Here is a 25,937-nt window from a genome sequence, read left to right as displayed (position 1 = left end):
TTACCAGTGACTGGTTTTGATGCTTGAAGTTATGCAGAGGTTATGCAGACTGAAGGTTAAAGTATAAGGCTAGGGCCAGAATACATGGCTCTTTTTCTGGCTCTGAGCATTTCTTTGAAGAGAGTCAGTTCTTCCTTTATTTCAATGTAAGCAGAGTAAGGCACACAAGGTAAATATTTTAGTAGAAATTGGTTCAGTAAGGCATACATTCATTATTTCCCAAGTGCCTTGAGACCTCAAGGCTCTGTTTCAAAGCAAAATGTTGATGAATGAAGTTTTTTGCAATCAGAAGACAATGCTGATTGTTAGATCAGGGCGGAGCTCTGACCCCGTCTTTGTAGTTGAGGTGAATTTATTATTCACATCATTTTGACTGAGGATATAAATTAGTATTTTTTCACACAGTCTACTATGTACTTAATCATTATCTAGCTTGCTCATCCAGGATGTGTTTTTTTTAGTGGTACTCCAAGTGTTTATTTTCCTGCAAATCACCGTTAATTGGGATGGTCTTGATGGGGTCACTAGGTACAAAAAACAGCACTTGGTAATTGTTGCTGAGTATCTGCCTGGCTTTGGAGGTTTCAAGGCCATCGAGACCAAGAGGCAGAGAGACTAGCCAACACATATCCTGGGATCAAAACAGGAGATTCTGCCCTAAAACCAATCACAGCCGTATGGTCTGCCCTTAGAAGGACCATCCATCCTTCGTTGTCAGTGGGGTGGCTAGGAGCTAGTTACCTGAATGAGCTAATCCCCAGGGCAGCTGTATTTTGTAACACTCCTTGCCTCTCCGTTTTGCATGAAGGTGACGGGTGGGAGAAGCAATCCCTGTAGCATCATCCACGCTGCTGTAGCAATTCACGGTGACACCATGTAAGAATCACATCCATCTTCTCCACAGATCTGAGCCTGCCCAGAAAAAGCTAGAGAATCAGACATCCCTTATACATCTAGACTCTAAATCCATTCAGTGAGAGCTAGGACGTTGCTTTGCCTTGGTGCGTGGTGGCATCCAAGACTTTTTCTATTTCGTTGTCCAAACAGCTTGTCACATTTGGTCTTTCCACAGGGCATATTCAGCATACATACAGCTAGTCTTCACCGCGTTGGCAACGTAGTGGGGTCACTTAGGGAAAGATGCTTCCTCTCCTTGTATCAGGTCATAAACTTCTCCTGGACACAAGGAGCTCGCTTCGTGAGATGGCTTTGAAAGGAAGTTAACTGGATGTGGTTTCCCCTTTTCTTGCTAGCAGCGTGCAGATTTCTAGGGAGCAAATGTGCTTTGCGAGCACAGTAATACATTGCTCCTTAGGAGGGAAAATGTAGTGAGCAACGTTCTTTTTTTTCCTTTTTTTTTTTTTTTTAAACACTGTGTTGTATTCTTTGCTTTCATGCCTCCTTTATGATGGCCAGACGTTGCATGTTAGTAGGAAGTGAACTAGAGGTAACTTTGTCTTTCCTTCAGATAAGAAAGATTGTAACAAGTGTCTTACTATCCTTGAAATTATTGAAGCCAGTCCTTCCGATGTATGTGCCATAGTGTGATGAGACTAACTTTCTCTCTCAAGTCTGTGGATTATGTCCCTTGCTTGTCGCAAAGTGCCTTATTAGGCTGCCAAGTGGAAATGATCCTTTCATGCCAAACATGCCTTCAGGTCTGCTTTGCTTGAGGCATGCTAAGATGTATCAAAAGCCAGAACCTCCAAAAGTAGGGAAATCTTTTTTGTCAAGAAGGAACCTTTGTTTTTCTTATTTAATTGAAATTGCCATTAGAGGAAAGGAGACGGTAACTTGGGCATTCAGTGGGGCTTTCTGTACATGACAGGATAGCTTTGTGATTTACAGGCTCTAGACATAAGGCTGGAAAAATGGTAGACGCCGTGGAAAGAGAATACTCCTGAGGCTCTTTCATCTCCATCCCACAGTTCTGCTCAGAGCTTCCTTTTAATTTCTTTCAGTGCAGCAGGTTAATTTAAGCCCTCAATAGCTTGAATGTCCGAGCTAAATCCAGCTAATCAATGACCAAATGTGCCCGATTTCTGCTGAAGGTGTGAGCCGGGTGTACTGGAAAAATATTTGCATTTTTTCCTGTATGCTAAAATCTCGTGCCACCCTGTCTCCCCCACTCACAAGTGTTTATCATCGTCTGCAGGCTTCTGCCGAGCTGCACTTTTGACAGGTTTTTAATGTCAGCCCTGTACATCCGTGCCTGGCTCCAGCCTTACGCAGTCATTGTGCAATTGCAGCATCCCTTTAACTTCAGTTTGAGGCAGAGTAGGAATATAAAGAACTTGATAGAACATTTATGGTAATAGCTGTAAAGAGAAGCTGTAGAGCATTGGATTTCACAGCCAGAAAAATCTCAGCTCAGGGAAATAGGTCTGAAATACAACTACAGATGGTTTTAGTCTATTGCTTCCCCGTTTAAATAAAAGGATTGCTTTTCTCGCCTCTATTTAAAACACATGTGTAGAAGATGAAAGTGTCCAGCTATTTTTTTATTATTCAGTCCACCAGCTACCGACATCTTTGGCTTATTTCATTTCAACACTAATAGCATAGTAAAAGTTCTGAAACACGCTCGTTGGATTCAGCCTTCCTTGGGTCGTGGCAAAGATTCCTGCTGCAGCCAGAGCTGTTGCTGTTGTTTTCGTCATCAGTGCTTTCTTTCTCTGTTGAACCTGGCGATGTTAATTGTGTTGCTGCTTCTGCTCTTTAATTGATCCCATTCACCGTTCCTGCTTTTGTGTAACGTCTGACTTCTTGTCACTTCGGAAAATCAAAAACCCAAATTAATCAATCTCCAGCCTCTTGGGAATAAGGCCGCATTAGGGAGCTGGGCTTGACAAAAAGTCTAATTTCACTTTGAAAGCCTGTTGGAAAATTTTAACAAGAAGATGCAAGAAAAATGTAAACCAGATCAAGCTTGACTTTGGTCTGTGGAGAATAGTATCACCTGTTGAGTTTGTTTCAAGTTTTTGTAAATAGGTGATTTGACAAAAATATAAAATAAATCAAAAGACACAAAGATAGAAAAGGTCAGAATATCCTTGTTTCCACTTTAAATTGTTACACAGGAGAGAAAAGGTTGTGTGTGAGAGAGAGAGAATAGGAGCCGTGGGCCAAAGACGAAGCTTCATTCGCACACTTTTGTATCTCAGCTCAGCCTTTGTGCTGTGCTATTCCTGTACAATTTATGTTGCCCGTTTTCCTCAAACTTAGGTCCCCCCCCGTCTTTTTGCCCTGGCTTGGGGCACTCCCACCTGCTTTTTCTTCCTAATTTCTCCCCCCTCTCAAATCCAGCAGGGCTCTTGCGACGTCCTTAGCACAAATGGAGTTGTCTTCGGGATGTTTGTGGAGTGTGTTCCCCAGAGGAGAGCTTATAAGGGAATAAGAAGTGGGATTTTTGCGGAGTGTTAACTTTTACAAACATCGTATAGTACTGAGAGAGGCTATCAAATGTGTTTCAGATGGCAAATAAAGTGCAGTACAACAGCACAGCCCTTGAGACTCTGCCGAGGATTGCTTGATTTCTTTTTTCATTTAATGTTCCATCTCATAATTCTGGATTGTAGTTTTAGACAACGTATTTCTTCCCTTCTGCCTCTCATTTCTCCTACCAGTATTTGTCATAATTGAACGGAATTTCTTTTATGACTATAATTAAAAAATGCATCTAGGAGAGAGGCAGGCAAGGAACTTGGTTTGCATAATAACAGCTGCATTGGCTTTTTTTGCTTTTGTAATTTCTACCAAATGAGTGATAGTCTTGAACAAGGAGACCCTTACACCATGTGCCATGCACTTACAAAGAAAAATCCACACTTTGACAACAGAGTGATCATTTTTGATATCCCATCTCATGGTAACTTGAGGGTAGCAAGCTTCACTTGTTGCTCCAGATCATGGAGTGAGGTACTGAATGTTTTAAAAGGGCCTCGAATGCTTGTATAGATGTAGACTTACTCTCAGTATATGGTACATTGACTATTTTAACATTTTTCTGGAATGAGCACCTACACCTTTTCATAGCATTTTGTTTAGCACTTCTCCCACTCCTTGGTATAAGCTTGTTGGTGTTTCATGAACATCAGGCTAGAAGCTCCTGTTTTGTCATTGGCATGGGACGTCACCAAACGTGCATGTGCAAGCCACAGTGCCTTCCTGAAGGCATCACGAACGTGCAGAGGCGAACCATGAGGGCCTGTGCTACACCAGCTCTTACAGGTGAGCCTTGTTAACTGCTCCAGCCCCACTGCTTGGCACTGGGGAGGGACAGGAGAGGCCCCGTGCCTTCTCAGCCATCTTCTGCAGGTGACGGCTGCAGCCCAGCCATGCTCCGTCCTGCAGGACACGACACTTCAGCAGTGTTGCTGCATGTCATTTACAAACCTGGCACGGCAGTTCGGGAGCAGAGGGTGTGCTGGTCGGCATAACTGGCTCCCAGCTACGTGGCAAGGAGAGAATTTTGTCCTTAATGCTGTATAATACAGACATACACCCTGCAGATGATGACCATCATCGAGTAAAGCTGCCCGTACAGTCCATCAAAAACTGCAAAGCTAATGATGGGCTGGGCAGATAATCGTGGGAGAGTTAATTGTAAGGTTCGATATGCCATCTTGTCAGCAGAGATAAGTTGTCACGTTTTCCACTTGAGCTGAAACTAAATGATTGTAAAATAAGTTATGAGTGTCCTTGGGCCTGTCTGCCAGAATGATGGCTAAGAATACATTCCTGGCCCATCAGTCTCAAGCAGCCTGCTTGATATTTATGCGAACTGAATGTTATTTTATTCCCCCTCTAGTCATGCTTGTCAGCTTCCCGAGTGAAAAGTGAAACTGCTTCTTTGACTCATACTTCAAGTATTGAAGCTCGGAGAGGCTGCAGATTGTTATTATTATTGCTAGTATTATATATTTTTTTGGGTGTGCGTTGAACATTGATGCCCGATTGGGAAGAACTAATGGCTGACATTGAACGTACAGGATGGCTGCAAAACAGCCCATCCCAGCCCAGTGAGACGCGTCTTATGAGTGCTCGTGCCTCTGTCAAAGCTGGTTTAGATGTGGAGTAATGAGGCGCTTGCTTTTTTAATTTGGCGTGCCTTTTTCTTTTCCTTTTTTTATATTTAATAGCGCCGGCAGTGGTCGTCTGTTCTCACGCGTGGTAATTGATACAAAATAAAATGCATTATTTGTATTCAGTCAGGAGTATGAAATTGCTTTCAGCGGGCTGAAGCCTGAACTCATTTACAGTTTTCCGAAGCAGGGCTTTCAGGAGCCCTCTTTTCAATTTGAAGAATACCTTGTCAGGCAAGAGAAGTAGTCGGAAATGGGAAAGCACGGCGCGTAAGCCTAGCACGTTTTGATTGCTCATATTTTAAGCTGGTGGAATGTTAAATAACTCCCATCTCCAAAGGGTGGTCCGGGAAGCTGGGATGCAATGCGGGGCGTTCGTGCACCAGCAGCATCAGCTCGGCACCTGCATACAGGCGATGCATTCCCCTCCTGGTTAGGGGGAGGGAATACCTCGGGCTCTTCCCGTCAGCTCGGCGTGACCCAAGGACAGCAGGTTATTACCAGGCTGTTATTCCCTGGAAAGGGCTGCGGAGCACGAGGATTTACCGTAGTAGGGTAATTCTTCAGGTCCGCAGCGCGAGTAGTTGGACTGCACGTTTATAAGCATCGTCGTTTTTCAGAGCTCATAAACAGGCTTTGTTTGCATAATTTATAGCCCGGAAATTGGACTAAGCTGCAGTAAGCACACAGGTTTACATGAGTGTTTTTTAACAAGGAAGGGTTTTGGAGGATGCCCCTCCGTGTGTTACTGGGAGGGCTTGCAGATGTATGCAGAGCTGTTACGAATTTGCCTTTTTTTTGGAAATCTGACTGTAGCTTACAACAAGCTCTCAACCATTGTGCCTGTAAGAGTGCTGAAACATACACTCTGCCGTTCTGTGGCACAGTGTGGTTTCTTCTCCATTTCGCAGGTCCTGCTCAGGGCATCGTGACTGACGTTCAGGCTGTCGTACGGCGATGAACGCAGCATGCGTACTCCAGCCCCACACATGGGAGCACTGGCAAACTCAGGCATGCAGCTCCAATATTTGGGAGCAGCCTTTTGAAAGGCATGGGGGAGACTGGTAGCGATGAGTTTTCCTGGATGTTTTCTCCCCCGAGTAAAATGGGATAATTTTTTTTTTTAAGTGAAAGCTGAGAACTAGAGGCCTGTCTGTGTGCTACATTGCTCATATTTTCTGGGGGGGGGGGGAAGCGAAGCATTTTTGAGAAATTATATTACATTCTTGCTGGCATACTCTCTGGGATTTGTCCGTGATATTTATGAATTGCCGTGTTCTGGTGTGTTTTTCTTGATTTAGAAAGCAAATTAAAATCAACGAAACACAGAGTTTGCTACCACAGATGAGCAGCACCTTGCAGTATCCAACTCTGCAGCTGACCTGTCTCAACATGAGAATTTTTGTTTCATTGCTGCAAAGTTTGGTTTTTATTTTTGTTTTATTTTATTTTTGTGTGCCTGATGTAGGAAGCCTTCCTAAGTCTCTAACTGGAGGAAAATATTTAGACCTGGAAGTAATGAACTTGCGTCCTTGTTCATGCCTCTGTATTGCTGTCACCCTCTTGTGAATCTCCCCTTCTTTCAGTGTCAGGGAGTAAAAGGTGCCAGTAGCCCCTTTGCCAAATGCATGCTGAGCACGGGCTTGGATTCTTGTCAGGGTTTGCCTTCCTCTCCACTTGGAGAGGTGGTAAAGCTTTCAACATTTCTTGTTCAAATACTTAAAAAAATCTCCTGTACAGGTATATACTTCCTTTTGTGGGTAAATACTTGGTTATTGGATTCAGAATTGGAGGCATAGGGGAAAAGAACAAAAATCCTTACTATAAAGGTTATGGATGGACTTTGATTTGGACCTCATTGACAGCCAATTAACTATATAGTATGTCCTGCACCAATAACTTGCAGCTCAACTTTAATAAAACCTATTAAATAAACTTTAGAGCAATAAATAAATAGTTTCTTTGCCAAATTGACATTTAATTAACTACTCAAAAAATAACATGAAAAGCTACTTTTTAAATAGTCTCTGACTTGACATTTTTGTAATATATGAATTCATCTGAAGTGCAACCCTGGTTTGGTGTCTAACCAAGGTTCTGGAGACGGCTTCCCTTTAAATAATATCCAGCACTTCAAGTAAAGTATAGGAAGTTACATGGAATTAATATATATTGAAATGTGTTTAGCACTAATCACAGCCAGAAAATCATTTGCTACTAAACTAAAATCCTTGGGGAAAAATACTAGATTAAGGTTACTTGAGTACTTGCTATGTAAAAGAACTCAGGAAGTGACTAAAACTTGAAGTACGTCCTCATTTGCTAAATTTTTGTTAAATATTACTGTTAGATGTTTCTTGGCTTAAAAAGAGAGAGAACTAGCTGTGTTTCTTGCAATTGTTCTTAATGTCCTTTCAGTTCGTATCAAGATATATGTGGGTTTTGAGATTTTTTTTTTTGAGTTCTTAGTGGGTAAGAGATGCTGAGGATCACAGTTCCAGTGCATATCAGGTGATTTGTTCTTTTGGGGTTTTATCCTAGCACAGAAATTAGAAGATTGGTTTGTTGTTTATTAAAAATGCACGACCTGTCTGAGTTGGCCTTCGCTTCCTTTGTCACTTTGATGTCAAGCAGAGTGGCAGGGAGTGCTTGATCCACTGATCTGTCTGTCCTCAGCCTGGGGGGAGTCTGCTGGTGCCGGTGCCTGTTACAGCCCTTTGCACTGAGATCCAACAGAGATCTCAGTCAGTCAGTGTGGATGAAAACTCCTTGGTTATTGCACAGCAAGTTTGTCCTGGGACATGCTGTGGCCCCAGGGAGGTCATTTTATTTTGTGCTACTCGGGTGTTACTATAGTGTATTACTACCAGCCAGTACATGGGCCAGGGAGTGGACTGCGGGTCTCTGCTGATGAGCAGGAGGCATCATCAGCCTTTCATATTTATTTGGTTATATGGGCTACTTTGTGGGGATGCGTGAAAATTACTTGGTCATTAGGTCTTAAAACTGTGCTATGTTGTACGACCATAGAAAATACAGTGGGAAACTAAACAAGCTACTGAACGTGGGGTTTTTTGCTTATTGGGAGCATGTAATAAGTGACCTGTTACCACACAATATTAATTGTACCAGGCATATGTGAGATGCACACATGGAAGAAGAGAGTTGTTTTTCCTCCTTGATTACTTCTACCACCTCATCCTTGTGTGTCTGTCTCTAATATTAAACAGAAGCAGATAGTGAGCGTACAGTGGTTGTTGTGGTGACTCTGTACCATTTTGCATTAAAATGTCCTAGCACTACATGAGTAAATTTGAGGGTTAGTAAGATTTTTGTAAGAAAGAGCAATTGAAAGTAATAAAGTGATTTCCAAGTTGCGTATCTGTACATTTTTGCAAAAGTAATGGATATTGTTAGAGGCTCTCCTGTAGTCATTGGAAGTCAAAGAGCTCAAGAAGTTAGCTGCTAACAGATAGTAAGGGGTTATATCTTGGATTCCAGAATCATTAATTTAAGTGATGCAGTATTTTTCCTTTTTTTTTTTTTTTTTTCCCAAACTGCAGATACCGGGTTAGGAGATTCTGTGTGTTCAAGCCCAAGTATATCCAGTACAACCAGCCCCAAACTCGATCCGCCTCCTTCACCTCATGCCAACAGAAAGAAACATCGCAGGAAGAAAAGCACCAGCAATTTCAAAGCTGATGGTATCTCAGGCACAGCTGAAGGTAAGCTTACTGGAAGGTCTGAATTTAGATAATATTTTGTCATTTATTCCAAAGGGCATTGTTAAGTACGACCCAACTGTGTTGTTGGTTTTGCATACAGAAGTTAAACAATTATATTTAAACAGATAAATTAAAGGCGGATCTTCTAATGATGAAGCTCAGTGATATGTCGCATGACAGCGAGTTCTGCTGTCTGAAACATGTTTGGAACCAATTTTTTTAATTAAAAAAAAGTCTCCCCAGGCTGATATGGAGCATCATTAGTGGTAAAGGTAAGGTACAGGCATACTTGTAAGGTTTAAAAAGAAAGAAGTCAGATTCACTCAGTAGCCTGATAGCATCATATTAGAATTTGTATATTTTCTCAGTGTTATTAAATCTAGTGTTACCTCTTCTGCTTAGACACATCTTGTGCTCTAGAATTGTGAATGCTTCTGATGCCCCTTATTGTTTGAATATTCAGCTGCTCAGGGAAAGATTATGTTATTTGAGGATAAAAAGGAAAGGGGAGAGTTTAAATGTTTGGGTTCTTTTATAAGAACCAGAAAGCAAAAGCCAAAAAGAACTTCTTTTTTTCCCTTAGTTTAGCTTACTATTTCCAACATGAGCACTGCTATAGCTGTTCAATGCCTTTCTGAAGGAGTAACAATGTGTACAGTGGCCAGGTATGATATAAAACATGCTTGTATCTTTAGAAAAGAAGAAAAGAAACATGCTAGGATTCAGCCAAAAGAGCTCCAGAAAAAAAGATGAACAAGGGTAGTTGGAAAGCTCAGAAACTGGGGAGTCAACATATAAGGAGAGATGAAAAAGGGAGACAATGGAATAACCTTGTTGGAAAAAGGGGAGTGTTAAGTAAGAAAAAGATGTGGTTGTAAGCATTGGAGAGTAAAAAAATAAAAAATAAAAAAATATAAAAAAACAGCAAATTCAGTATCAAAGAGTGTTGGAACAAGTTCTGAAAAAAGGATGACAATTGCAGACAGCTGAAGAGGCATTAAAAATAGATGTGATAATAGTATACAACTGAGAAGGGGCATGTTAACTACTACTTAGTCATCCTTATTTTCCATTTATTTAATTTCCCAATTGCACTTCTATCACATACAGAATTTATTTCCTCAACTATCTATACAAATCCTTTTCTTAAAAAAAAAAACAGCCTTTTTCATAATGGCTCCTGTTGTGTTCTCTTTCCAGTCATTTAACTATCTTTACTGTTAGTTTCCCCCTAGTTATGGCCTGCAGCCAAATTTTATTTTAAACTTCCATTTTTAATTTATCCTTTTTTTAACAATCCCCTTTACACCACTTATTTTCATACCTCAATGGCAAGTTACAGAGGGGATTTTTCAGAGCACTCACCATTTGTCCACGAGTATTTTGTGGAAGTCAATATGAATCAAGACCAGCTGGGTATCAAAAGCCTTTGAAAATCTCTTTCTAAGTAGTTAATGCATGTATGTTTTCTTTCTCCTGGTGAGCTTATTTTCACAAGTCACTGGAGCCTGAGCCTGTGTGGTCCTGGTCTGCAGGGAGACTTTTGAAGCACAGCAAGCAGTCAGGGATTTGCAGTTGTTGTGCACCTTGCCCTGAAATCCCTCTTCTGATTGGAGTGAGGAGTACGGGGCTCCTTTATCTGTCTGTTTTCTCTTGCTCTTCTCCTACTCTTCCAGCATCTTAACATGCTGGTCTGAAATCCTTTTACAATAACTTTACAAAACTGCCTCACTTCATATAAATGGGATAAACATGCTTTCAGAAGGGCAAGGACAAACTGATGAGCAAAAACAAATCTTACATGGGCAGTTCTTAAAAGTAGCCATGAGTGCTGACATCTGCTATTACAGCTTTTCTATCTTGACATTAGCACGTTAGCTTTCATTGACCTGCCCCATCGTGCTGCATGTCTTCTGCCATGGGCACCCTTTGGGGTTCACAGCTGCCTGAGTGGTTTTAAGCTGTCTTGGGTGGGCCAGAGTGGTTATTAAATTATTTTATCTTTAAAATATCTCAGAACACAACCCAGTGAAAAGCTACTGATGGCCACAAGATCATTGCGAGGAACTCTGGGCACCTTCAACAGGTGACTAATCTTCCTGGCCTTTGAATTTGTAGCAAGGTTGGAGGAGATGGTTAGGACAACCAGCATTATCTGCCAACAGTGAAAGAGAAGCAGTGACACCTGCTTGAGCTCCCTGCCGCTTGAGAAGAAGGGTGTCTCAGAAAAACAAGTACATGTTGTAGATGCCCATAAAGTACTTTCTATAAAGACTAACAAAGGACAGAGAGGTGGTTTAGTTGTTTTGTTTTGTGGGTGTTGGTTTTTTTTTGTTTGTTTGTTTGTTTTTTCTTTCAAATTGTGGCATGTGGCTGCTTGCAACCTTTGTTAGTGACAGTTCGTCTTTATTTTCTGGTGCTCATGTTAGTGCAGGCCAAGAGTCATGTTTGATAGCCTTTGTTGTTGACCATAGTGGTAGTGTTGATCTCTCTGAGGTTGCAGTGATGCTGAGCAGTGGGAATACTTCCAGTCCCGGGACAACCTGTGTCACAAGCCAGCCTGCTGCTAGGGCAGGGTAGTCAGATGCTTCAGGTTGTGACACGTTTTTCTCCAAGATGGGGAAAGTAGCATTTTCACGACTGTCCTTTGATGTGAAGTAGTTTTCAGGTCAGTAATTCCGGCTTTTCTCAGGAAAGGCTGGGTTTCTCTTTTTTTCCATGCTTATCTAGAAATCTCCCCAGTAACCTGACAGATTTCCATTTTGATTTTTTTTTTCCTCCACACTTGCAGTAGGCATAGATTTAAACCCTGTTATGTGTTTGGATTGCTGTAGTTTTGCAGACTGATCCAAATTAAGCAGTTTAAGGCCGATGCTCTGAGAGATGCATGCTTAGCCTTGGCAACTCTGATCAAGTTTCTGAGATAAGGCGGGTAACTTAGTGAACATGGGGTACACAAAAGTGTGTTGATAATGGTGGAAGAGCTACATCTTCCTTCTTTCCTTCATTCTGGAAATCCTGAGCTGGTAGGTGGGCCAGAGTTAAATGATTTTAGGTAATTGTAGTTTTTATGTTGCTTTCCTTTGAGCCCAGGCATGTTCCAAGTGTCAGCTTTCAAACAGAACTTCTGGGTTCCTGCATTTCTGTCTGTAGCGGAGCTTCAGTGAGGTTTGGTCAGGTTCAAACCTGGTCTTCAGTGAACTGTAGCAATTCTGCTACATTTGTCAGTCTTTTTTTCTTCTTGAACGTGCCTGCTTTGATTGTTGACCTCTGCCCGAGTATTCAGGTATCGTGATGATGGACACTAGTGTGCCCAGGGTGGTATTAGTCAGCCACTCCAAGGACTGATGCTTGTCTCTTTTATACCCTTCCATAAAGATTATGCCGAATCTTTCTCCATGCTATCTGCAGATGCACAACCCTCTCTTTCTGGGATTTATTCTTTCAAGTTCATTTCTCTTCCTACTGGTTTTCTAGGAAGGAGGTTGCAGCAACAGGAATGCCAAAGCAGCTGTGCTGCAGTTGGGTGAAAATTAAAATTCAACTCCTATTTTGGAAAATCAGGTTCTTGTGAAATTTTCCCAAGTGCAATGAAACCCAGAGAGAAGGGTTTTTTATTTCTCTATACAAGACTTGTCACTGAAAAAAAATCCTCTGTTTTTGAGGGTAACAGCAGGAATGCTTACATTAGGCAAGGTGCCAGAAACCAACAGTGTTTTTCCCACCATGCTGTCTATACTTGCTCAGAGCAGGATTGTACAGTGCTGTGTTTCAAAGAGGAATAGCTGCTCAGAGCCTCGTCTGTTTTGGTACCCTTGTGCTACCGCAGATATGGAACAGCCAGTGATAATAGGAACATTTTTCAGCTTGAAAACAACTAGAAAAAATGAAAAGCTTTCCTGTAAGTACTCTTCACAGAAATATATTTGCCAATGTTTTATTTTTCTTACTCCTGTTAGGATCTGTTTTTTAAGACTTCATGGCTATGGCAGCTTCAACCTGCCCACTTTCAGTCCATGTCGGAGCTGCAGAAAGCCCATTTCAAGAGCTATAGAAAGCTCAAGGCATGGTATCATCAAGTCTTGGATGATCAATGCTTTGCAAGTGTTTCCATGATCAGAGCTGGCCAATGTGGCCAACTTTTCAATCTGTTATAGGGAGCGGTCTGACTGTGTCCAGGTAGATGGGTGAACACGTTTCTCGAGTCAGGCAGATCCAAATCAGCTGCAGGCACGGTGCTCTTAATTTATCTTCTTTCCCAGCAGTGTAGGCAAAATAAGTATAGCTTGGCATTCCCCTTTGTGCAGACGTAGCCTGAGAAAAAGGAATTGATGGTAGAGTAATAAATGTGATTAGTGGCTTGGTAAACTTTCCAAACCCTGTATTTTCTCTGCAAATCCATGTTCCACATTCTTTATCGCTGGTTTCTAAAGAACATGTGAAGGACAAGGAGAGTCCTTTTACGTTTCTTTTTAGAGCTGTTCTCTTTACACAAAGATGGTTTGTTCTCTGCCCCTTGTAGAAGTGATTGTTTTTCCCTCTGCTTCTCTGATCCCTGTAGTCTAGCCCTATCCCCTAGGTGTATACTTCCTGGCTGGTAACATAGGATGAACCCAAGTTTACTGATAAATTGTGGGTTTTGTTTTCCTATGGTAAACTAACGTATGTATTTGAAAAGCTTGTGTTCTTCTCCATGTTTTATAACACTGAAGTCGTTCTTGTTACCTGAATCTCAGGGAGCATTGAAAATGAGATAGTTGCATTTGAAATGAAAATACGTTTATTTGTTTTCTGCAAAAATAGGACTTAGTCGGACCTTCGTACTTTCAGCAATAAGCAAAAAACTTGACTGCTTTCATCTAGTGTGTCAGTTGAGGGGGGACTTGAGTCCAGGAGGGTAAGACAATGTGCAAAAAGCCAAGGGAGACAGCACTGTATTCCCAGGATGACTTGTCCTTTTTCAGGCATTCCAAAACCAGAATGGCAAAGCAAAATAGGGAAATGCAGGTCTTAGTGTTTGTGTCTGGAAACTGTATAACAGCTGAAAAATTGACATTTTGTGTAAATTGAAAGCAATATAGCAGTTAACTGACTGTGTAGTATATGATGCATGAAAAAAAAAAAAGTGTGCATTTTACCTGCAGCTTCTCACCCTAAGCTTTCTTTAGTCTAATCCTTCAAGCTGCCTCGTGATTTACCTGCTGGTGTTATTTGTGGAACTGATTTAAATATGCTTGGCTCTGTAAACAGGTCAGTGCATAGTCTCCTCCAGACAGTTTTAACGTACTTCCCTCGGGTGCAGAGTTCTGTTCAGTGTGCTGTGGTTACACTGAGCTAAATGGAAATACCTCTGTCCGTGTACACAAAAGCGTTAGTTGGGAATTCTGGAAATCTAGTGGAGACACCTCTGAGACCTGCTGCATGGAACAGCTGAAAACAATGAGCTGTAGTGTTTGTGGGAGAGTAGATCCTTCATTTGACAGCTGGACTTGGCACTGTTAATGCTAATATTTATTTATAATCCGTTGAATTAAGAACCATGACAAAGGAATATATATTTTACTTCGTGCTCTTTATTTTTCTTCCTGGCTTTTTATGGTCTGGAAGAAACCTTCTGACATTGTCAGAGGACAGCATGTTCAGAAACCTTTCAAGCACAAAGAGTCACAGCATCGTCACTCCCTGTTCTCTGGAAGGAAGATGTGAGATGTAGTATCTTGACCTGCAGCTGCAATGAGGGCAAAGCTACTCACCTATTAAAGAGTTTGTAACCTTTGGAACAAATCTGTTAGATGGATTGCATTGCTTCAAGTAATGCTGCCACCAAAACTTCAAGTAAAAGCTCTTTCCAGTTTGTTGAAGGGTAATTAAGTATACTGCTGAGGTTGTACAAGTAAATAGTTGTTGCTATGTAGGAACTCCACAAAAGTTACTCCTGGTAATCTTGTCATCCTAATTACTTTACCTGGTTCCTGTAAAATACATATCATTAATTACAACCCAGTGTGCAATAGGAGTAGATACGGAGGTGTTCATGGAAGTGTTACTTCAGTAAGAAGAAATGTTTTTGATACTTGTCTGGAGACACTGAGATGGGTAAACATGAAAATGAACTGAAACTTGGCATTAAGGGGGAGTTCTCACCTTTACTCTCCAAATATTCCGGTGCCCTACATGTGGACATATGAATGTTAATTAAAGCTAGGTCAATTCAGAACCTGTTAGTAATGTAGCTGTCGGTCCATGCCGGCTGCACAGCCCCTGGCACCTCACTTGAGGGCTCAGCCTGTGCTGGTAGCAGCAGCTCAGGGTCAAGACTGGGGACAGCTCAGCAGAGGAGATCAGTTGCTCCTTAATTGTTTCCATGCCTGTTTGTTTGCAGTTACACTGCACGTAGCGATATCTTAACAAGATTTTCTCCTCTCAAAAAAAAAAAAAAAAAAGTGCAGACCCGTGTCGTGCACGGGAGTAGTGGGTTTCAGTCCTGTTACACAGTATTTATATGCATCTCGTGATGCACGGTTGGTGAGAGCAATTTGTTTCTATTTCTGGTCTCTTAAGTGCCTGAAGTTTATGAAGTAAATGTTCCGTAGTTTTCAGAAAGAGCGCTGTTCTGCAGTATTTGAAGTGAGATTGATACAAAAGGGGCATTTTGACTGCAATGTTGGTTTTACATAGTATTAAAAAATGAGGCAAAAACCAGCACAATATTTAACTGCATTTTCTCTGTCTATGTGGGAACTTAATCAACAGGATGTGATCATATGTGTTGTCTGTAATGCCAAAAGCTTGTTTTGATTTAAGTATGCGGCAGCTGTCTCAGAGGTTACCATCTATTCAGTGTCAAAACATCCTTTAGTTGTAATTCCACTGTTCATCAGTAACTTCATTCACTGCCTCGTAGGAGATACAGCACTGGACAATTGCTGTACACCTGAGAAACAGGAGGGCAGAAATTAATAAAATCTAGACCGAATCTTCAGAGACTTGCTTTCAACCAAGGCATAAAGGTCACTTGTTGGGAAACCTTCAGCCTTAGTCGTCACAGCCTATCTGACATGAAAGGTTTGCTGCTGAAAGACATTTATGTTGATGCTGAGGAGTGAAAGACAAGGGAGGTGAAGCTCATCTATTGTTTTAACCTACTTCATTGCAGGCTAAACAAGTTGAAAGATTCCTTCTTCTCTTTAAAACTGCTGCTAGCTCAGGGTCGGAAGAGGCTGCATGTTCCGCCTACCTGCTTGAAAGGAGAAGTGGCGCAGTGGTGGTCAGCAGAAAAGAGGATTCTGGAAAGGATGAGGCCCAGAATGAACTGGTGGTGGTTGTACGCACTCATGTATCTGGGTATCTGGAGACAGATAAAGCTTATTTTTTTCCTACATTTCAACGAAAAACTCTCAGTGCAGTAGGTGTGCTACGTTGTGGTGACAGAGGTATCCTTACACTGTGTATCCTCAGTGTAAGTGCTGCGCTGTTTTATGGCTTGGTTTTTCTGGAAAAGGAGAAGCTTTAAGTAGCTTTAAAAGTGAAAGGAACCAAGTGACACCCTAGTGTTTTACTGGCTTCAGGTAATGAGTGTCTCTCTTAGAGCTATTCTGTCAGCCTGAGACGGAGAGCTTGATTAGGAAGAAGGTTCCTGATGTTCACAAGATGGTGTTTTACAATATGACCAGAAGTACTTGTAAGATATTAATACTGCTCCAGAAGTTAGTCCCATTTTGTTACGTGTTTATTCTGAAAGTTATTTGCCTATTTTTCCAGAGAGTAAGACTGTGTAATTTCATTATAAATCTATATACCTAAGTTAAAATTCCTAAAAAATATAAATCAAGATGATTATCTGTTAGGAAGGTATAGTAAATGGGGGGAGAAAAAATAAAGTCATTGTATTAAATATAACTTAGCTTCAACTCACCACATACATGAAGTCTGGAGCCAAGGTGTCTCAATTTAACTGAACAGGCTATTTTGGTATGGAAGAAAGATTTATTTTATGAAAAATTACTTGTCCTCAGCTTTCTGTGCATTTGGGTTCATCAGCTTGTTTGGAAGTCCTAAGCAATTTAATTCAGAGGACCTTAAGCAGCTGAAACAGAACTACTATCTGTACTAGATCAGACAAATATGATAAAGAAAAATACCTGAAGGTCTATTAAAATGAATATTACAGCCTCCCCCAGGATGTCCCCAAACCATAATGCCATGGAAGGTATATCAGGGTGCATATTGCTGTATATGTGCTGTTCTTTTCTGTAGGTATCCCCTACTAGTTGCTGATTAAAGCACAGCAGACTAGATGGACCTCATGCTGTGATCTGTGGTGGCCCTTAGTGTGCCCTGCTTCCTCACAGCATTCTTTGTTAAACTGAAGTTTGCCTTAGAAGGCACAGGGTGTATTACAGGCATGCTTTTTTTGTTTATAGCTTGTAATATGAAATTAATGATAATGTTTTGATTGTGGAGGTTGGCCATGTATATTTCAAACCTGGAATTCAAGGGGGAATGTAGTCAGTTGGTCTGATCTAGCCCTAGGTGGGGCAAACATGCTCTTGGCATTATGCGACGAAGAACTGGGAATCAAGGGGCGCACATACAACAGAATCTAAAATTCAGAAGTTAGTCATCTATTAAATAATAAATGGAACTAAATAAAACTAATAGAACTAAAACACAGGTGATTCAGTCAGTTATGGATAAGCACTGAGGAGTATACAGTGCTACTCAGCACACTGGTAGGGCTGAGACCTGGTCTGAGCATTGAGTGCCCTCAGGTGCGCCTGGTGTACTCAGCCTCCTTGCGCTAGGCCCAAGGAACCGCAGTGGGCCGTGAAGTGTTTCTCACTTCTTTGCATTAACAGATGTTAATCCTCACACACGGTGGTTTTCAGGGGTAGGTCGGGATGAGCTGGGTGTATTCAGCCTGCCCTGGACCCCGCCTCGCAGTGGCAGCTCTGTGTGCTCACAATCGCTGTGTGCCCCCGGTTCTTGCGCTGTCATGGAGCGTGTCGTTGCCATGCATTGGTGCAGCACGATGTGCTGGGCTGTGTGGAGCCTGGCATCGCGTCTTGCCCTCCGGTGCAGTCTCCAAATGGTGTTTGTTGGAAAGGTACAAACCGGCACTTGAGGGTGGGTTCCTGAAAGTGAGATGCCAGGCAGGAGCCGTGGTGCGGGATTTGCTTTGCTGTAGACACAGATTGTCGTGCAGTCACAGCAGCCTTAACCATTTGGAAAAAAGCAGAACTGGAGCAATTCCAGTTTTTATGCTGTTTGGTGTTAGTGTCACACATTTATTTGCAAGACAACCCTTAACGGTAATGTAGACCTCCTTTTAATTCCAGCTCCTGACCGGTCAGTCACTTCAAACCCATGTTGTTTTTTCAAGTTTTAATCAAATGTTTGCCTTAAATTAGCTGTCAAAGTCTGTGAGCAAATACTTTCTTTCCGTCTGAAGTCTATAGGGTAGATACACATGCTGTGCATGAGATGCTAGCAGTTAGCTTGCTGCATGTTTGTTTTATACTCTGTGCTTTAATCTACTGTTTTCAGTCCCTCCACCTTTCTCTTTATAGAGATAGGCTACTTCTGAGAGATGTTATGCATTGCATGTAGTGTGCAACTCCAGTGAAAGGAGTAGGTAAAAAGAAAACTTCAACAGACCTCATCATTGACATTTTCCAACACTTCTCCCCCCACCCCCCAAAAAAAATTTAATAAAGGATTCTTTTGTGAGTGTGAGATGGAGGAAATTGGCCGTTTGTCTGTGAGGTAATAGGCTTTGGTGTAATATGAAAATCTATCAAATGATTAAATTCAATGACATTAAATCACAATTCATGAAAGGAGAATACTGCACAGTTTAATTCTATTTAATTTTCGAGGGAAAAAAAAAAAGCAAAAAAAAAGTTTGAGTTTCTCTTAAGCTGATTTCTCTGTGCTCTTTCTTAAAAGTGCCTTTCTAGTTGCCACACAGTGATGTGATCATTATCTGTCACCTCGTCGCCTTGCTGCCTCAACACGCAGTAAAATACAAAAAAAAAAAAAAAAAAAAAAAAAAAAGACCAGAGGAGCTTGTGAAGTATGACTTCCTATCCCAAGACTCATTGCCTGCGATTCGTACCGCTTGACAGTAATGATCTTATTACAGTACTCTGGACCTTGAAGAGATTTCATGAGGAGAGTGAAAGGACGTGCCTCCATGTAATCAAGTGGCGCTGAATATTCCACGCGTTTTTGATCACACACTGATTGGGCACAGTTTTAGCCCATCTTCTAGTCAATTATGCATGGCCCCTTGTGCTCCTGTGATAGTCAGAAACATTGATAGCTGTTGTCTGGGCTTTGGCAGCCAGCCAGCAGTTTGAAGTGCCTTACGCACAGTCATTCCAGGATAAGTGCTTTTTAGTTGGAATTGATTACCTTTCTTTAGGTTTTGCTTAATAGCAAAACTGTATTGGAGAGGGCTTCAGGTGAAAAATGGACATATTAGCCATTTAGAGTATCTGAACTCCTAGTCAATTTTTAGCTTTCCCCTGTTTCCATCTAATTTATATTTAATGATGTAACGTTTGATAATGTTTAAGATATTTCATTTCAGTTGCTGCTGAGCACACATGTTGAGCACATGTTAAATTATAGTGTATCAATTTTCAGGTTTTCTAAATTAATCCAGTTTAACCTTCAGACTGCAAGAACGTGTCTTTTTTGGTGCCTGTTCTAGCGAGCATTGGGTTTGTCTGCAAATGGCACAAAGATGACATTACTAAGCAGAGCGAGTGCTGTTTCGAATCCCGTAATGAGGATAAATCTGCATGCTTTAAAAGAAGCAAGGGAAGGGGTCGGTAGCTGGGTGCTTGGTTTACATTTCCTTGTCTTAGAGGCTGATTAGGCTTCCATTAATTTCTTGCCTATAAAAATGTCATATCTTTCTTAATTCAGATTCCTCCTAACATAAGAAGACAATCCTGAAAGATGTGTGTATCAAGCACAAAGCACTGTATAACAAAATACTTAATGCTAAGTGGTGCTTATTGTTCCACTACCACAAGTCTGTTCTCGTACTTGAATATCCTACAACATGTAATGTTTTAATTCAGGGAATAAGGGAAGAAGGATGCTATTTGCTGGGACTCTTCGCCCAGTAGCAACCTCATGTCTGCACACACGTGTGGCTCGGAGAGCGAGGACTTTAAAGTAGGCTGAAGCACAACATCGCATCAGCCATGTGTCCGATGAAGAGCTCACATTTCTCCGGGTTGGTATTTGCCAGTCATGCTGTGCCTGTCGGTGAAAAGAGCCAGTCAAAGCACTCTGGAGGCACCCCAAATTTCTTTTTCTGCATGTCTGCATAATTCTGCCCTACCTGTCTACTGCTCGCTGAAATAATGGAGCAGTCCAGCAAAAGGCATTGCAGGCTTTCAGCCTTTTCTGTTGGTGTTTCTGCCTCTAAACATCTCCCTCAGGGGGACTGCTTCATTCTGAGGTCCAACAGAATTGACAGCATGGCTTCCACAGGTGAGATTGGAGCAAAAGCTCAGTGCTCCTTAAACTTGCAAGTGACATTCCTTATTGACCTTCGCCCTCTTTTATTGCTTCCCTTTTAATTGAATTATAGTTCAGTGTTTGTTTTTTGTTTTTTTTTTTTTTCTGTTAGTGGTAAAACTAATCCTATGCTGGCCAATCCTAAAATTGCCCTTAAAAAGCAGCTTTAAAATACTTTGGTTTCCTCTGTTCTTCAAAATCAGTTTTGACTTCCCATTTAAGGGTCAAACCAGGATTAATAGTAAAAATAAAATAGTCAATCTTGGTGGCTTTATGCTCTTTTAAATATAGCTATTTAGTTTTCTCCCACTGATTTAGGGTTCAGCTGTTGTCTGAAACTCCACATTCTAGTCTGGGGGGGATTTGTGTGTTATTTTGTAGTAATGTTTTGCTACTACTAGGCAACCCACAGGAGCCATGAGAATCTTTTTTTTTTCCCCTTCTCCTTTGGAAAAGAAATCTGCCCTCTAAGTCCGTGTGTTTGGTGACTTCTGTGTGCTTGACCCCTGTGCCAGCAACCAGCAGAGACACATTAGTCTGTGCAAACCTTGCCTTGCCTAGAGGAGGAGGACCTTAAATGATGAACATTTTAGTGGAAGAAGCTCCAAATGTTTGTCCCTAATGACTTAATTTAATTGGTAAGACTCAGTTTATGCCCGCTACCAACGTTATCTAGGGAAGTAAGTACTTTCTCTAGAGGATATTTTTCTAAGGACTGGGAGAAGACCATGATGGAACTTGTTCCTCTGCAGCATAAGGTGTCTTTCAAGCATCTCGTGATCTGTTTAACACCATGGTGTACGCAGTGACATCAGTGGTTTGGTGAGGCTGATTCCCATTGAATGGGATGCTGAAATGTGTGAAAAAACTGTTTTAAAGGAAAAAAAAAAAAAAAAAAAAAAGAAGAATAAAATGGAAGGCAACCATTTGTTGATCCTCTCTGGCAGGCTTGTGTTTCCAGGGTACATCCCAGGGGAGGCTATGTTTGACGCTTGCTGGCATGAAGCTTGTCAGCCTCTACCGCCGCATACACATCTTCTTCATTGGTATTTTCTAACTGATACGGCATTGACTTGACTTTGACTTCCCTTTTGCCTCCTTCCCCAGTGCTTTGAATCTGTCTTTTTAATCTGGGGAGGAAGTGCTGCAGTTCGTGGTGATGGATTACAAAGCCAGGCTGGAGTATTTCTGACTCTGCTTCATTTGACAAGGAATTGGCAGCTCGCTCTGAGCTCCCTTTTTATTTCTTCTTCCCAAAGCTCCTCCTCTTGGGGCTTCGGTGGTTGTGTGCGCAGTATGGAATTGTCATGCAAGGTGGTATTTCAAGGGGGAAAAACGCATGTTTTAGTTTCTAAATTATTATTTAAAAATTGTTAATGACAGTAACTGGTTTGTAGTTATCCTAAATTGTCCCAAATGCTGATGCTTTTCAGCCAAGGTAATACCTTGTAGTGATAAACAAAACACCAAAGTGAACATGCCAAAAGACAACCTGAATGCTTTAAGCAACATATTTATACATAAAAGTACAGTTCATGATTTACTTAACCTTAAAACTGGAAGCTATCCTATTACTTTGGGCTTAATATCATCATTGTCAGACACATAATTACTTTGTGGTTGGATGGCTGCCAGTCAGTAGGCTGTGAATGGGGAGTTATAAATAACTTTTTTTGAAAAACCAATTCAGATTTTATGGTGAGACATGCTGTTTATCACATGAATGTTGCAGTCTGAGCTTAGAAAGGTGGATTTAGTGAAGGAAATCATACAGTACTTATCCAGTGACCGATACACGTCTTTCTGCTCATCAATGATTGTAAAACATTTTTGCAGTCTCTGTTCTGTTTCAGCCAGTACTGTTAATTAAGTGACTTTTTTTTTTCTTGGCACTCTTTATTTGGATATTGTTTGGTTAAAGGATACAGTGGGTTTCAATTTCTAAAAGAAATAATGAATAAGAAATTATCAAATATATTTTCCATTCCTGGTAACTCATTGCTTTAGTGCACTCTTGCTATGTGTCTTCCTCAGCTGCAAGGGAATGTGAGAAGTTGTTTCGAGCATGACTTTACACAACTGGAAGAATCGGCTGTCACCTGTAAGAAAATTTTATACGCTGATTTTCTTATTCCAACTTCAGCTGCGAGTTCCTGACTTTAGCATGTGAAGGGGAGGTGCTGTAGGTGTAGGGCTGATGTTCCAGCATCACACGTGTGATGTAACCCAGCCATGTGAGCTTCCTTCTCCATCCAGGGCCGAAGGCGTTGTGCCAGTCAAAATTCAGTGTATAGGCACCTTTAAAACCGTATATAAAATAGTTGGGTAAGCATGGGATTTTGAGGGGAATATACTTTTTAGAAAAGGCATTGTCGAAATTGAAATCTGTTTCAATACAAACTCTGTCTGTAGGTGGAGTCTCAGATGAGAGATTCCACTGAAATACTGTAAATAACAATCGTGTGCGTTTTTGTCCATAGAGTATAAAGCTACAGATGCTAGCAAATTCAACTGTGAAGCGAATTCCTGCTTTCTGGTATATTTGCTTTGAGCTAAACTGACTTCCTACTGTTTCTGACAAAACACATACATTAACTCCCCAGTGCTGAGTTTTTGGTATAAGATGCAATCATCTGAATTGATCCTTGCCAAGTATGAAACTTGTAAGTTTCATTCAGAAGTAAAATATGTCAGTGAGATTTAAACTAAGCACTCATCTACTCATGGTAGGTAGTCCATAATCAAGCTCTTTAAAATGTTACCAAGGATTCCTGAGGAATTATTTACAGAAAATCCACACTTGCTAGGCAGCATACCCAAGTTCCATAGAGCATGTGAGGCCTCAATATTTAATTAAATCAGAACAAACTTTGTTGTAATAACATGGATTAATATGTGCTTAATGTAATTAATAGTAAGTTAAAAAGTAAATTACTGCTTGCCAGTTTACATAAAAAAATTTGTTGTGAGGATCCATAGTGCTTATTAGCAGAATGTGAAAATAGATGCATTTTTAATGGTTTGTCTACTATTTATGGTTTCTCACAAGCTGTCTGTATACTATAAGATACCCGTTTGCCCACAAAACTCTCATTAATAATTAGGTCACCACTGCTTATAGATAACATTTTGATTCCCTGATGCTGAATGAGAAGGTAAAATTCCTATGAAGGAATGGGATATACGTAAATTCTGGAGAGTTATTTCATTGCAGAAGTGAAAGCTTGGGCTTCAACTTGTGTGCTGCTCTTAAAGAAAAGAAAAAAAAAAAAAAAAGAAATCCAGCATTGCACTAGTAGAACAGGCAAAGTCTGTAAAGTCACTGTATTGTTTACTCAGTCAAGGCCTGTTAGAGCAGATGGTGTTTTTACTCCAAGATCAGTGAGGTTTGGGACCTGCGCTGTTTTGTGGATACGTGGTTGTGAGCTACGGCTGACATTCCTGAGGGCAGGTCGTCTTCAGATCTGCTGCTGCAAACTGTACCAAAGATTTCCAGTGCAATGTTCTAGTTTATTGCTAGCTAAAGAGTACAAAATACGTTCTGAGCCATCACTTACTGTACTGTGGCATGGAAAAACTGACATAGAGGAGATTGGAAGTAGGGTTTTGCTTTTTTCTTAACCATATCAATAACCACCTTTAGTAATAAAAATTTCAATATAGCTGACAGGTTTTTTTCTTTTCTATATTTTATGAATGCTATTAAAAAGCCATTCCCCGGTAAACAGCTGATGACACTCAGAAAATATTTGCAAATAATCTATTAATAATGAACTCTTTATTCTCTTTCTGATGTACTTTTAATTCTTTGCTGGGAGATTTTTTTTCCAGAGGCACTTGCAGTATTAGACTGCTGCTTCTCTGCCTGCAAGATACCAGCACAGCTACTTCACCAGCAGGTTGGTATCACAGCTGGCTGCGGGATGCTTTCAGCCCATAAAGGCAGGCACAGGTGGACTCCAGTGGAAATTTTGACTTCATACAGGTGATCCCCATCATGAAGCCTGATAGCAAAAAAGTACAGAAAATAGGATGTAAAGACAACTTCGCTTTTAATAAGATGATTTTCAGTTTTTTCAGCTGTCAGTACGGCTCTCCAAGCAGAAAAATGAGTGTGACCTTATCATGCTACGTGTCCCCGAATGCTGTCTCAAGTGAATACGGCCCTTGTGTAAACCCTACCTCACGGTTAATCAAAGTATTTCACCATCTGCAATTCCTTATACTAATGAAGAGGAAGAAGTTTTGTTTTTTTTTTTGCCAGAAATATTTCTTCTAGGCTTTTTCTTCTTCCACAGCCTTTGACTGGCGTAGATGTTCTGGTTATATACCATCAGGTCCCATAATTTGTCATAATGCTATTCAATGGCTCGTCTAAAAAATTTAAAGGGATGTTGTCAAGGTTGTTAGGCCCCAAGTTTAACCTGCAATACTTCTGGAAAAAAAAAAAAAGATTGACATAAACTGTCCCCCAGAGCCTGCGCATTTCCACTGCATCCAAAAAGAAAACGGCAGCTGGGATAAAATCCAAAATTACTTTTTGAGCAACACAGAAGCCAAAAGGTTGGTCTCTTTGAGGCTTTGCTTGTGAAAATTGTTCTGTGCTTTGGTCCTGCTTGTAGGAAGACATTGAATATACAAGAAGCTTACTTTACAGTGAGTGAAGGGGACAGGGTTTGTTCCAGTCCTCCTTCTGGAGTGAAGGAGGTCACAGAGACCCTGCGAGGTACAGAGGAGTTTTGTCTTTTCAAGGGCAGCTGCCCTGTTCAGCTCCTGGGAGTTGTTGTTTCCTAGCTCTTACAGTCCCTACCACGTACACCATTTTTCAGGGCTTTGCAGTTCTGCCCTAACATATCAACCAGTGCAGGACATTGAAGCCTGAGTTCTTGATCGACAAATCCCAAATGAACATTTGCTACCTGTGTATGGGGGGAGGAGATCAAGATTATTATCTGCAAATAAAAGGTACTGTCAAATGCTGTGGAGCCTCCTTAATGGCAATTCAAGTAAGAAGCCCAACTTCTTTTGCAAGAGGGTGGAAAGAATGGACTAGGTTAAAATAAGCACTGTGCAAAGGATAAGAGATTTTCAAAGAAAAATTTCAATCCCTGTTTATATCTCAGCTATATGTCTCTGGGGGTAGGTTTCCTTATTTCCCCTCCTGGTTCTGGGTGAGCAAGCAGTCCTTAACTTGTGCATACATGCACATATGCACAATAAAAGGAAGAATCTGCTAGTCCATCAACCTTTATTATATTTGATTGCACAGTATTCTGACAGTAATCTTGTACTATTATGTGTCATGTTTTTTCTGTGCTATCAATTACTATGACTACCTGCATGTTAACTCCATGCAGAAGGTGGAAAGCCTCTGCTTTCTTTTAGAGGACTGATTGATGGTTTAGGAGAATACAATGGGGTCGTGTTAATACCTTATGATGCCTGGGAGGTGCAGAGTACAAAACAATGTTGTTAGTCCCACTCCACCTGGGCAATAAGGCATGTGCCAAAAGCTGAGATTGTATAGTACAAGACAAGTCTAATTATTCTGCCTTGAATAAACACAGTGCAGTTTTCAATTTGTATCTGT

At 41.0% G+C, this 25,937-nt stretch overlaps 1 protein-coding gene across 7 annotated transcripts in view; it reads left to right on the top strand.

Annotated features, from left to right (window-relative positions):
* Nucleotides 1-25,937, top strand: part of AGAP1 (ArfGAP with GTPase domain, ankyrin repeat and PH domain 1) — a 345,403-nt gene that overhangs the window by 248,210 nt on the left and 71,256 nt on the right. For all 7 annotated transcript variants that reach the window (XM_032190230.1, XM_032190227.1, XM_032190225.1 and 4 more), the window contains one exon: nucleotides 8,648-8,809. In XM_032190230.1, coding sequence (XP_032046121.1) covers nucleotides 8,648-8,809 — 162 coding nt within the window. The remainder of the gene's footprint in view (nucleotides 1-8,647; nucleotides 8,810-25,937) is intronic.

The sequence above is a fragment of the Aythya fuligula genome, chromosome 6, assembly GCF_009819795.1.
Source record: "Aythya fuligula isolate bAytFul2 chromosome 6, bAytFul2.pri, whole genome shotgun sequence".
NCBI lineage: Eukaryota > Metazoa > Chordata > Aves > Anseriformes > Anatidae > Aythya > Aythya fuligula.
Note: the sequence above shows the minus strand (reverse complement) of the source record. Positions and strands in the feature narration are given on the sequence as shown.